A 15,142-nucleotide genomic window follows, 5' to 3' on the forward strand; every position below is an offset into this window, starting at 1 on the left:
ATGTTGATACTAGATCTTCAGACAACTCTGAAGATCGCTATAACGCGTGAAACTCCGAGTAACAACTACTAGTGTTCCACTAGTCTCATCTAGTATCAACATATATTACGCTCTGTCCAATGGACATAGAGCACTCTGCGCCAAGATAGACGCCAACCTACTATATATATATATATATATATATATATATATATATATATATATATATATATATATATATATATATAATATATATATATATAATTGAACATTGAAATCTTCCAGCCTCCACCGGGATTCAAACCCGGGCCTCCCGCGGACACCCTAACCACTAGGCTATGGACGCTGATTGTATGTCCATAGGTTTGAAACCGGTAAGGAAGGTCGTAATTCCACTGTATCCCGTTTTCACCGATGGAGGCTGGAAGTTTTTCCACTGTTCTAAATGTTCCAACTCATTACGGTACGTTTTCAATCATATATATATTCATTTGCCTTTGTCGTTTACCTCTATTTCATTAACAAAAGTCTGTTTAAAGTATCTTTTTCGAGATCCGGCCTTAGGAATCACAAATGACTTCGAGTTGGTTGGAATCATGTTTGATCTCTAGAGTAAGGCAAATATGTCACCAAAAACAGAACTAGTATTGTTCGATACAGGTGACAAACGCCTACAGTGGAATTACGACATTCCTTACCGGTTTCGACGCATTGATTTTTCGTTGCATCAAAATTAATGTATTTAAAAAAAAAGTGATGACAGGTTTCGTGTTTATTTGTTTTTATTTACTTTTGCCATGAAGAAGAAGGCTTTATGAACCCGACTATACATGTATGGTCAGTAATTTCAGATTAATATTCAGAATATTCATCATTAATTCTCTTTCATTAGTAATCAAGTCACTGTTTCTTTGCCAAATGGTATATACTCAAAACGTTATTTATTAAGCTTATTATAATGTATATATATACAGACTTTATGTGCATGTTTTTATTGATATATGTGATTATTATAAATAAACTTTTAACCATCTTCGTAAACGTAAATAGTTCCCTTTTAAAAAAAAAATGAAACTTGTAAACAAGAGTTACCCTGTCGTCCACTGCCGGCCGATTAACAAAGAAGCAAAAGTAGGATTTTCAAAGGTCCCGCGCTAAATGCTTGCAAACTATCAACATCAACTCAGTGACTCTATACTTGCTCTACATATACTGTCTGCAACTCTTATAAACGACTGGGTGTTTAAGGTTAGTGATTTTAGCAAATTTTCGCCTTCAAATTGGGGTTATTATATTAACGAATTAATTAATGGGAGTATGAGATCTGTGTGATACATAAACGACACATAAATACGAAGACTGTATTTAAAACCGAAGTCACAAAGATGAAAACGAATACGGAACGTGCCTTAGCTGATTGCTACAGGCCCCGCACTAGCTTAATCCAGTCCTGCTGTCGTTGACTCAGGCATTGAAGACTCGCCCAAACCGCGTGCCGCCCTCTGAAAAAAAAATTAACTTTCCGTTCAGTGAAGTTTTTTTTTCTTGTCCCTTAAAAATGCAGACAGTAATGAAACGTGATACCTTGTTATCTTTAGCTGGACGTGAGATGTCCATAGCTGCTATGTATACTGTGTTGTGAGTATTGACCGTAGCTACTTGTATGAATTGACTGTACACTAGTGTCTAATTACCGACGGTAGCAAGCTGTGTGTGTATTTTCTCGGATGGTGGTGTCTAACACTTTTGTTACACCTCATCCGAAAATAGGTCAGAATACCGGCATCAGACGTGTCTTTGTGCGCGAGTCTTCACTCCCTTTAAGGAAGAGAAAGGTAATTCAAGTGTGCTTTTTTTGGCAGAACAAATCCAAACAAAACGTTCAAATACTTGATTTTTGAGGTAAACTCCCCCTGCCACCCCCCCCCCCCCCCGCCCCCGCTTCATGTTGCTACCCCTCCAGACTGAATTCTGTTCCAGCGCTCTTGATTGCATATTGTACTCGTACGTACAAACAATATGCACATTTACCAGAAAAACTTGTAGATTTATCTAAACACCCTCGGGGCGAATAATAAATATGCGATACTGACAGATGGATTCCCAAAATTAATTTTATAAGAGAAAAGTTAACTTCGCTGTGTTCTTCGAAACTATTTACAGAGATCAGAAATGGCTATATTCATGTTTACTTTTGAAAACTAGTCGAATAACGCTAAGAGCATAGCCTACAGTGTTCCTGAGCTGCATTTTTAATCACTTGAAGAGAAATTTGTCAACTTGATGGGGCTATTGTATTTTGAAAGCTAGCAAGTTATGAAAACAGAGTAGACAAATTGATATAATCTTAAGAAAAGTCGAGAGTTATTTTTTTTTTTTTTTTGTCATTTGACTCAACATCAATAGAAACTTTTTAGAAATATGGTAACAAAAATATTTTAGAATGAAATAATTTTGAAATATTTTTGCCTCGTGTGTTTTCGGATCTTTTCATAAAATGTCTCGAAATACATACATTAGTTTTTCAATGTTTTTTGTTGTTGCTTGTTTACATAATAAATATCTTATTATGAATTTCCTCATTTGAATAAAACTAACCGTGTATCTCTTTTTTCTTTTATGCTAATAAGAAGGGGAAAATTGGTAACCTTGGGAGGATGAAAAAACAATTCTTACTTTTTGTCATTGCGTATGATTGGTCAAATGAACACCTTTCTTAGACTTTAGCAAAATTGCGTATGAACATCACCGTTTCGTGTTCACTGTAGTACGATGCTTGTTAACTTTGATCTTTCTGAGAAACAATGGATATTTCTAACAATTTTCGATTACAATGGTTTGACTTTTTACACTCAAATAAAATTATATACATTGTATTCTCAATAAAGGAGAGAAAATAATCACAAATTTTCCTTTCTAATCACGAAGCAAACGTGCAGGTATTTTAAGAAAGAGTAAAGATTCTGAATAATTATAGGGTAAGATCAGATCACATTTTGTAAGGTGCGTGACGTATAACCTTTCTGATGAAATGGGTTAATGGGATAATTTCTCGCACGAAGTTAAATTTTTTCTTTGTTTTGCTTGCTTGTTTGTCTCGTTTTATTTTCATTGTTTTAATTTGATTTGTTTCTGTAAGTTTTTCAGCTCGCAATATCACTAGGTTTATCAAATCATTGTATAACTTGGCGACGAAATGAGGTGTGTACAATGAAGTATTCCAACTTCCAGTGGACTTGCTTCCTCGAGTATCAACTATTTCTGAAGAGTTTCAAGTAACATATGATCTGCAGTACAATTGAATGCTCCTTCACCCCGGCCTCCCCCCTCCCCCACATCTCAATCCCTATCGTCTGATTTATTTTACATATTCTCAGTCGTTATAAAGAATTCCAAATATTGCTCCGGAACCAGGACGCTCTTCCATACAGGTTCATACCAATACCAAAATCAGTTGGAGAAGCCTAGATATTTCCACCACCCCTTCCCTCCCACCTCAACCCACCATCTTCGAATCATGTGCGGAACTGCAAAATATTTTCGGATGTCTTGATTGTAATCCCTTACATACTTGAATTCTGTCAAAAATGGAAGTCATTGCCAATAATTTCTATAGCGTTTGTCTCTGCTGGTAACCGAAAACTAGGCGTACGTAAACCACAACCACGCAGTTTATATATATATATATATATATATATATATATATATATATATATATATATAAATATATATATATATATATGTGTGTATGTGCGTGTGTGCGTGTGTGTGTGTGTGAACGTACCAAGTTACTGGTCCCACCCAATATTATTGTGGAGGTGAGTATATGTGTTTGTGGGTGTGTGTATATATCTATTGCCATACTCCTGTGTAATCTGTCTAACTTTAATAAAAGAAACTTGAAGGAAGTCGAATTGATCCTTAAAGTACGTTCACTCTGTCATGGTCTCAATAGGGATACGGCTTTTCTTTCCGGGTTCAAGCACTTTGAACAGTATGGTGCTTACGGTAGACTAACGTGATTTCAACCCATCTTTTTACACCTGACGAAGGACCAGGGTGTCCGAAAATTTGTAAGGCGTGCAGTAATATCTTGTCTAAATATTGTGTTGGATTTAAATATTTGAAGGCTTAACATGTTGTCATTATCTTTTCTACTATTATTTCTATCCAACACGTGAAACATCTCATCATGGGTACATATATATATATATATATATATATATATATATATATATATATATATATATATATAACTATAACTATAACTATATAACTATATATATATATATATATATATATAACTATAACTATATAACTATATATATATAACTATATATATATATATATATATATATATATATATATATATATATATATATATATATATATGTATATATATATATATATATATATATATATATATATATATATAGTTTTATATATATATATATATAGTTATATACATATATATATATATATAGTTATATATATATATATAACTATATATATATATATATATAACTATATATATATATATATATATATATATATAACTATATATATATAACTATATAACTATATATATATAACTATATATATATATATATGTATATATATATATATATATATATATATATATATATATATATATATATATATATATATATATAAAACCATTACCCTCGGATGAGTGTTGAACATCAATAATTAAAATCTGGTATACAAGTAATTTTTGTTGTTTGCTAAAATTGCGTTTAACACTAAATTTTCTTCGTATTTAAATAGATTCTGTTATGACTAATTTCTTAAAAACCGTTTCAGGCGTTACAGGCGTATCTAGGCGTTACATTTGCACTTGTGACAGTGGGATCAATCTTCCTTTTTTTTCGAACAATCAATTGAATCTTGCAGGGAAACTATCACGTCTTGTAAAGATCGCATTCAGTGGTCAGGAAATTAAAAGGCATTCTATGTTTACTTTTACCTCACAAAATTGCCTACGTTAATGAAGCCAAAGGTTTGGTGAACATTGGAAGGTTTTCAAAAAAGGTTCGATCGAACAATACATTGAACACAGTCGGTCCTGCTTTGTAGGTCTCTATGACTCTAGGACAGTTGCGTCTAAGGACTGTATCTACTGTACTAGATAAACAAATAAGGTAAACATCGAAAATAAATTCACACGAATAGGCTATTATAGACTCGAATGTGTCGGGAAGTTCAATCGATAAGTTTATCAATTGTTACCAGCTATTTTCAATTAGTAGGCCGTGTTTCTGTAGTTACCACGGTTGCTTCATGTTGTACTCTTAGAATATATAACTCATAGGCAAAGTCGAAAACGTCACCAAACGTATGAAATGGAAAGCCTCCTTCTTCCTAATTTGTTTTTACATCTGTTATACCAATTGCTATATATATATATATATATATTACCGGTTTCAAACCTCTGGACATACAATCTGCAATGGCTCTGCAATTACACGTACAAAAATAGAGGGCGCCCGGTATATGGTTACTTTCAGCTGACATCAGGCCTCGACAAATTTTTTTAAAACTACTCGCCAACTGGCGACCGAGTCTAAAATTCTACTCTCCAAAACGTTAAATTTACTCGCCATTTTCCCCGCTAATTTTGTGTGTGATATAATCCTAGGTAGTATGGCCTAACTTAGGATATGGCCGTATAGTGTTACTGTTAGTTGTTTACAGCAAAAACGATCTATTTAAATTGTGGTTCGTCAAAACTGTTTAAAACATGATATATGTGAAAATATAAAATGGTGAAACATTGTAAGCATTGTTTAGGACACAAAAATAAGCAATGGCATTGCTGACAATCTGTAACTTTCACTTGACATGACATCAGACTACTGTGTCAGTCAGTGTATACATGTGTTAGTATCGTTTATAAGTTAAGATAACGCTTGACACTGGCAATTATTATTATTATTATCGATCGATTACTGAGTGTCGGACTTACAGCTTTCATTTGGTCGGGTCTCGAAAATTATCAATTTTTTTGGACTAAAAATTAATCCAATAAACTTCCTGTTGTTCATTTCGAGATATGTAATGTTATTTCGGTAAAATTATTATTTTACGTTTGTTCCCTTGAAAGTTCTGTTCGTATCACACTACTTTTCGTAAAAAGTCACCGCACCTGAAAAATATCCGTACATAATGTACGTATAAAATAGTAAGCGATTTCACACAGTTATCTCCCATTGACATTGGTCGTTGAACAAAAATGCGATTTGGACTTGCTTAAAGTTCACTGCAATAAACTTCTGTGATACTTCTGTGATACTTGAAAAACTATTTGTGAAAATACGCGGGCTTTTTTTTTTTGGGGGGGGGGGGCTCACATTCTGTTTCTGCTAAGGTAACCGCGAATACTGCTTGCTTAGTTATCTTTGGGGAAATGAATAAATGATGGTGTCGAATGAAGTTGAATCGTTTGAAGATACGGATGGGGGGGGGGGGGGGGATTGGCAAACTAGTTCATCTGATGAGTTCTTCTAGTTCTAGTTCTTCTAGTTATTCACCTACATGTAACAGTGCACTTGATAATACTACCGTGATGTGTAACATTAGGCAATAGGCCTTTCTTGATTGGCTCACAAGTTAATAGTAAGCCTATCGTATAAAGTCAGTGAGCGAATGACCCACTCGCCAAAATGTCGAGCGTAATGCATTTTTTGCTCGCCAGTCGCAAAATTCTACTCGCCATTGGCGAGTTGGCGACCGTATTTGTCGAGGCCTGGCTGACAACAAAATTTTAAAGTGTAATCAAATTATATTAACAAATAACAACAAAATAAAGACGGATTAATTCTTCTTTCTTGGCTCAGCATATTCCCAGATGCTTCATTTCTTTGAATTTTCACTCTGCATATTACGATGAATAGAAACACTAACCCCTGTTTCCAAAAAGAATTACGAGCCAAGTTTAAACAATAATCACGTTTTATGGGACAAATAAAGAGAAACACACACACATTTCTTGCGCCAAATTTTGCTTGTCCTTTGTGATCTCTAAGGTAGTCTCGAGAAAACGAATAGTGTTTCAGCCATGCACGAGTCAAACTGAATATATAATTCAATCAAATTTAACAAATTTAATAATTGATCTTTTTCAAGTTAAGCTTGGTCTTTTTTCCATCAATGTGTTATATATTTTAATCAAAGTTTGCAACTACGTACATCATGACCCAGATGACGGAAAGGCCAAATCACTTTATGTTTTTTTTTTATCTCGAAATTTCGAACAAATCGTAGATGAAATGTGAAGGTCACAAACGTGGTTAAAGATAAATTTGCCATGCAGGTCTGCCTTCACACTTGACAAAAGTTGTGTCAAGTGTAAATTTAAGTAACTCATTAACGTATGAAACAAATTCTAATTAATGAAACAATTGATAAGATCGATTTGGTCGCAAAACAATTACAGAAAACAAAGAGAGAAATTAACTATATTTCCTGTACATTATATTTGGGTTCTTCATATTGGGAAACTTATTTGAAAAAAATACAAGGGCAACTAAAATACAGCATTTCTACGCAAGTGGGTCAATTTTTGTGTGTAAAGTATCAGCCAACAGTCCTTCATCATGAAACACATGCGATGGTACGTGATCTGAAGAAGCTATAGTACGATAGGCGATATAGCCTAGTCTTGTAATGCAGGATCATGTGTGTGATCTGTTCCTATTATGTGCACATTGATGAGCCAGTGCAAGACATAATAATTGAACTAGTGTCTGAGCCAGTGCATTTATTTGAGATAAATGCGTATCCCTCGTATCAATCCGCCTATAAGGTCTGGGCACAGTGTGGAGACTGCCATGGTGGCTATTTCCAATAAGCTGGTAATGTCACTTTACAGGCGTAAAGCTGTGATTTTATTACTATTAGAGCTAAGTGCTGCTTTTGATACGATAGATCATATAGCATGCTCTTGACACGTTTCAAAAATGTGTTTGTTTTTTCTAATGCGGCCTTAGGTTTACTAAAATCTTATCTTGTTAATAGGCACTTTAGAATTCAAATTCAATCCCATCAATCATCTGATTATCTTCTTAGTTATGGTGTGCCACAAGGAAGTGTCTAATTAAGTCCATTATTATTCACTCTTTATACTACGCCCCTGAGTGATATTCTACTTAATAAATTTTTCTTTTTATATGTATGCGGATGATACGCACATTTGGACAGAGGTTAATTTAGATGACCCAACTGACATCCAAACTAAGATCGGCTTAATTCAAGACACATTTATTAAAATTCAGAATTGGATGGTACTAAACAATCTCAAATTTAACGCTGATAAAACTGAATTCTTGTTGTTAGTATCAAAATCACGACAAAAACAGGTACTCAACATAAAATTGAACCTTTGCGGGACGATTGTTAATCCATGAACTCATGCAAGAAATGTTGGGATAACCTTTGATACAAATTTAACCCTTAAGAAACATATCTCAAATATCGTTCAATCATGTTGTGTACTCCTCAGAAATATAAGATCTATATAAGGCAATATCTGTGTCGTGAACTAAGTGAACGTTTAATTCATGCTTTTGTGACATCTCGTCTCAACTTTTGTATACTCCATTTCAATTGGTCTTCCAAAAACCTATGCATATCGTCTGCAAAATGCTAAACTGCTTTTTGAGCAATCAAAATGCGCCCACGTTACCCCCTTCTTAGATCGTTACACTGATTACCAATTGAATCAAGAATACAATGGAAATTATTATTTTAGTACATGGATGCATCTACGGTTCCTCACCAAAATATCTCTGTGAAATCATACCAATAAACGGCATACCCGTCAATCAAGTTGGTCTTACTTATAGTAAGTGTACTTTATATGTCTCTGGTCCAAAGTCATAGAATTCCCTTCCCAATTATCTTAGATATACAGACCGATAAATCACTGTTCATGGCTAAGCTGAAACGTATCTCTTCATGAGGTATTTTTGCTAATTTGTTTTTGTATTATTTTAGTTGTTATCTCTACTGAGGCGCTTTTGACAACTTTTGCTTATAATTGGCGCCTTATAAGTGTTTGGTATTATTATTGTTATTAAGAAATACTATTTGAAAACTAGTTTCTGAGCCAGTGAAAGACATACTATTTGAACAAGTTTTTGAGCCAGTTAAAGACATAATATATATATATATATATATATATATATATATATATATATATATATATATATATATATATATATATATGTATATATATATATATATATATATATATATATATATGTATATATATATATATATATATATATATATATATATAATGAATGTTTAGCAAGTGGTATGACGGATATATAGTAAATAAATAAAGAATAACACACCAGAATAATTACACTTCATGTCAAGTTTCGTCCTTTTGGGACTCATCAGGCCAAGTTAGGAATCGAGCCCCCGGATCTTGTGTCACAGACCGATGTCCGTACCACTCGACCACAGTGATTGTAATGGTATGTGAATGCATCCCAGCTAGGTAGGTCGATAGGTAGGTAGATATATATACGCAGGATCCAGGAATCGACTCAACTTTACGAATCACGTTTAGAAGTAGTCTTGCTCAAGACCGTGGAGATCATTTTCCGATATATATATTCACAATCTCGAATATCTACCAGACCGCCCTCTATTTACACCTCGGTTGGCTGTTCGGAGCATGCAGGGGTTCTTCGGAATAATAATGGAGCTCTGCGTCAAATAATATGGTGACGGGGCTGGCCGTATTATACAGATTGGCAAGAACAAACAGACAGTCTAGATTGTTTAAAAGCAGATATAATATCGTTAACTAGACTTCTCGGACTTCTGTTAAAGATCATGCGCAGTATATATTCCCTTTCGAAACGACTCTTGGTACTTAACTTGGTACTTAATTTGGTACTTAACACCCTTCGCGATCACATGGTTACAGTCTCGATGTGAGGGGACTGGGCCCGGGGGTTGAGAGAGTGGATCAACTTCTTTGGTTTTTCGTGCGCATGCTCTCCTCTAGTGTGAGCCAATACTTGTTTTCTAGCATAATTATTTGAACTCGTACGCAACGTCGTGGATTTATTCTCATAAACTCGTTGCCTGGGAAAGCATTAAGATTAGGTTCCCTATTATCATAATTATAAATATTCAAAAGTTTTTTTTTTAATACAATCTTGATTTAAGCTATAATTATACATCTATATTATCTAATGAGAATGCACCACTTGAAGTATCAACTTTGATTTGTTTTTGTTGTAGAGAACTCCCCCCCCCCCAACCCCACCTACTCCGCCTACATTGGAGTACACTCAAGGAACCCAGGGTCACCACCCTCCCAGCCTCCTTTATATATAGAATCATAAATCTGCCCCTGAATGATGAACATCAACAACGTCAATGTTCACATGCCTTGGCCAACGCTAAAATCCTCTAAAAATGTACCTTTCAAGTAAGAGCGCCCCTGTTTATCCTAGACCCGTATAAGAGTGAGCTAAATTAATTATCAACTTCGTTTTGTCTTAGAAGGCAAAATAGCTGTTTGATCGAAAATATCCCTCTTCTTCAGCCAATTTCAACAACGGCTTTCAGTTAGATCCAAAGAATGGAATTTCGAAGTGTACATTTTCCGTAACGTCTGTGTGTGGATTAACACATAAGATTTATCATCGCTACTCGGTGCCGAAGTTTGTAAGAACTTGCTGCAGGGTAGACCCGTGTGAGACAATGTTTCCCATTAATATCATCCAATCCCCACCCCTCTGTCCTGATTTTTCCATTAGTTCAAGGGTATCAAACACAGTTAGTTTGTTCAGCAGTTAAAGAATACACAACATTATCATATTGATTACTGGTAATCACCCGTTACATTAAAAGGAACAGCAAATGTACGTCACACTGTCAAATTTACGGCGGCTCACAAAAGCCATGAAAGTAGAACATGTTTCCACTTTCTATAACCCCGCCCTCCCCCACCCCCAACCCCATCCCCTCCCTATCCCCATCCCCTCCCCCATCCTTTTCTCTTCCTCCCATTTTTCGTCGTCAGCCATTAAAGTCACACGTGAGACAACAACAATAGAAAATGATATGGAAAATGTAGGGAAAACAAGAAAAGGCAGATGCACAGTTATAGAGCAAACACAGGTAATAAAGTTTCTTTCTATGGTGTTTCTTTGCCTCCGTACAGACTTTGATGAAACTGGAAAGGATTTGAGAACGATATACTTGAAGATACCTGAAAGTCGGTCGCTATATCATTATTTGCTCTGCTTTAGCTAAGAGCTTCTCGCTTGAAATAGTTTACTATTCCAGGATACAGTATTCTTGAAAGTGAAACAAAACTACATTTTTAGACACTTTTTGAAGTTTCTTTGATTATACTTTCCGGCTGTAAAAGGTACTGTGAATCGTTGGCGCACAAGTTCATCTAAACCGAGGGAATTGCCCTGTGTCAATGCAAGCACATGAACAGTTACCTGTGAAGTTAAAACGCTGTGGAGCTGTGTCGCTAACATACATGACTTTTAAATATTGTTCTTGGCCGCGTTTTACTTCGAAGATAAAGCTAAATAGATTTACCAGTACTTTGAAGATATGGCGATGAACTCCAGCAACATTCCCGAGGAAACATTTTCTCTAAGGTTAGATATTTTCCCGCTTTCTCTTTATCTACTCGTGCACGGAGCAGTGATTTTTCTGACCCTTGTTGGTAATTATGTCGTAGTTACAACGGTAGTGAAGGACCGTTTAACCCAAACTCCGAACAATATTTTCCTCTGCAGTTTGGCGGTAACCGATTTTCTGACTGGTTTAACCGCTGTACCGGCCGCAATGTTCGCGCGCATTGTTATTAGTAGAGTGACTTGCCTGGCTGGCGTTAGACCGTTCTTTTTCGCCCCAGCGTTCATTTTCTGTGCAATTTCTATGGGTCATTTGATTGTCTTAACCGTTGACAGACTTATCGCGGTTTCTTCACCGTTAAAGTATCCGCTTATTATGACGAAGTCCAAATGTAAAATCATCCTCGCCTCAATTTGGATACTCGGTTTTGGATTTGGCACGATGCCGGCCATTGGTGGGCTTAAATATCCCAATCAGTGGGTGTGTGGAAATGTCCCATACAAATCTGGCACAGTGGCGCTTCATTCGTTGCTTGCGGCTGGTTTTACACCAACAATATCTGCAATTCTGCTTTGCGGTTACGCGCGCATCTTCATGATTGCGCAACGACACCTTAAAGAAGTCTCCAAACGTCGACGTACTGGAATGGACGAAGAAAAAGTTCGCAATTTGGAATCTAAATCTCGAATGAAAGCAACTGTTACCGCGGTGTTAGTGGTGTTGATATTTAGCATCTGTTGGTTGCCGATGTCTATCAAATTGGTTATCGACGTTCTTTACGATCCACCTGAAGATGTACAATTTATTTATCAAACCGTAGTAGAGTTCATGGCCTATTGTAATTCTGCGATTAATCCGATTCTTTACGCCCTCAGAAACAAGAAATACAGAGATTCATTTAAAGTGGCACTGTGCATATGTTGTCCGTTCGTTCTCAAGAGTGAAAAGAAAGAAAAGGGTGGTACAAGTCAGGTAGTGAGTTCCAAGACCACATCTATCTCAAACACTTCCTCAATTCGTGGTTAAAGATTTCATGCGAATCTGGGTCTAAAACCAAACTAACTCTAACATATATGTCGAATACACGAGGTGAACTTAACTGCAATTGTAAGTTGATTAAGTTACAATTAATCATGTATCACAGTGAATTGTCTCGATTTGCATTTTCAAATATTACTTAAGTTGTTGTTGTTCTAATAACAAATAAAAGTGGTTAAACGTATATAAATTATTCCGGTTAACCGTTTCGCACAACAAGTTTTTCGCACAAAAGGCCAATCTGCTTTAAATTCATGGCATATTCTATTTGCCAATTTCGTATTGATATACGAACGTATAGGCCTATAATATATACATGACGTTATGTAGGCTAAGCGTTCAAACAAGTGGAAAAGTGACTTCAGCTATTTTGATATACTTACAGAATTTAGTAAAATCGATGGCATTTGACGTGCATGTATAGTCTAAGTGAGAATTGATTTGAACAACGTTGTAACAATATCAGTAGCATTAAGAGTAACCAATAACAATGTTTGATATATTGTGGAATTTGGTCATACTACACATGGTGTTGTGTCCATAGGCGTACGGGACCATTTCAGTTTGGGGGGCAGACCTTTTTGTGCCCGAAAGTTCCCGTGACACTATCTAAGCGGAGCGCCACCATCGGTTGGCGCGTAGCGTACAAGAAAATTTTTGGCACACAATGCCTCTCAGATTGCCGGAAACGGCACTTCTGAGGCCTTGCAAGTTGCATCTAAACATTCTTTATTTTATAATCTCACGTTTTAGAAATTTACACTTCCCCAAAAATTTGGTAAATTAGAAGAAGAAAAAATGGTAACATCACTTTGAATGGGAAAAATTGGACAGTATATTTTTAAAGCTCCTATTTAGTTACCTTATTTATTACTTTAACACAGTACTCAGCTACCTCCAGAAAAACATACATTGTTCAACGACACATAGGCGGGATAATGTCGCTGTGTCGGATGAGACTGCAATTTGTCTCACAAAAAAGTATAAAATATAACAAAGAATATGATAAACCTGTACTTGTAGGCTTGTAGGCACTACCCCCCCCCCCCCCCACCATCCATGAAAAAGAAAATGTTTCTTATATACTCATGTTGGGGATGTCCAGGTCAAGGGTGGTGGAAGCACTTTTAATCTGGAGGAGGGGGCACCGACATCAAAAGGGCACTTTGCAGAATATGGATTGGACTGATGCAGCCTTACATTTAGTACCCTTTATAACTCTTATTGTATTATCTTATTTGTGTATACACATCACTCCATCAACGCCCCCCCCCCCTTAAAGGAAAATATACATACTAGCACTGCGATATCCAATGCGCAAATTGGGAAACAAGGAACAAGTTTTCTTTTGAGACAAAATGAGGTGAAATCATGCTAGTTGCTAATGCAGGAATCTTCCGAATTAGAGGGTTTTTTCTTGTTAATATCCTAACAAATTTTTTCCATTCGAAATAGCTTTGAGTTTGACCCACAGAAATTCATTAAAAGTCACGGGCTTAGCCAGGATTTGCAAAGTTGTCTGCACGACTATCTGAGCGGAGCGCCACCATCGGTTGGCGCGGAGCGCACTAGAAAATTTTTGGTTTTACAAACCCCTCAGATGGCCGGAAACGGCCCTTCCCGAGTGTTCATTCTGGTTCCCTGGCCTATTGCTAACTTGAGGCACCTCAATTTTTATGTAGAAAAAAGGCACATTTTTAACCTGAGGAAAAGTGGGGGGCACGTGCCCCCTGTGCCCCCGCCCCCCGGTTCCGCCGCCCTTGGTCCAGGTATACAATTGATTAGTTAAAAAAAAAATTGATTGTGCAAAAAGCGTGGTAGCCCAGATGAACTGCGCTTACGGTGGTGTTACACGGAAATATTCGGGCATCATGATGCTAAATAAAGAAAATCATGGAATTGTCGGGCAAAAATTTGAAAAGATTCGGGCAAGCTACTGCATATATTTCCAGAGCACAAGAAATTCGGGCAAAAGTCCTGAAAAATTCGGGCAGCCTAAAAAAAAATTATATATATATATATATATATATATATTTTTTTCTCCTCTTAGGCTGCCCGAATTTTTCAGGACTTTTGCCCGAATTTCTTGTCCTCTGGAAATTTGGGGGGGCAGTCTGCCCCCCTGCCCCCCCCCCCCCCCGCCTCGTACGCCTATGGTTGTGTCGTAATCTCAAAAGGCACTAATGATATTTAACGTGTTTTCCGGGAAAGTCCTTGAGTAAACTTTGCATATGTGTTCTATTATTCTTTGAGTCGGATCGTTAAATGTAGTTAAATTTATGTCACAAAAAAAATTGGTTTTGCGTCTTCTTCTTTTTATTGGGGGGGGGGGGGGTGGGGAAGGAGAATGGAAAGTTCCGGAAGTTTGATATTTCTTATACACGACGGTCCAACTTATCGTCACATCACGTGTTCTGATGTTTGCATTAGCAGTGTGGTGCGCAAGGCGGAGTTGGAAGGGCGGTTGGATGAGCGGAATGGG

At 36.3% G+C, this 15,142-nt stretch overlaps 1 protein-coding gene across 1 annotated transcript; it reads left to right on the forward strand.

Annotated features, from left to right (window-relative positions):
* The first annotated feature begins 11,292 nt into the window (after positions 1-11,292).
* Positions 11,293-14,609, forward strand: LOC139958614 (adenosine receptor A2b-like). Its single transcript, XM_071955815.1, has one exon. The coding sequence runs from the start codon at positions 11,596-11,598 to the stop codon at positions 12,646-12,648; it is 1,053 nt and encodes a 350-aa protein (XP_071811916.1). The 5' UTR covers positions 11,293-11,595; the 3' UTR covers positions 12,649-14,609.
* Positions 14,610-15,142: the final 533 nt, after the last annotated feature.

Source organism: Apostichopus japonicus, chromosome 3 (genome assembly GCF_037975245.1).
Source record: "Apostichopus japonicus isolate 1M-3 chromosome 3, ASM3797524v1, whole genome shotgun sequence".
In the NCBI taxonomy this organism is placed as follows: Eukaryota; Metazoa; Echinodermata; class Holothuroidea; order Aspidochirotida; family Stichopodidae; genus Apostichopus; species Apostichopus japonicus.

What these genes read in the sequence shown, in the direction of transcription:
- LOC139958614 (XM_071955815.1), top strand. Translation starts at nt 11,596, where the DNA reads ATGGCGATGAACTCCAGCAACATTCCCGAGGAAACATTTTCTCTAAGG.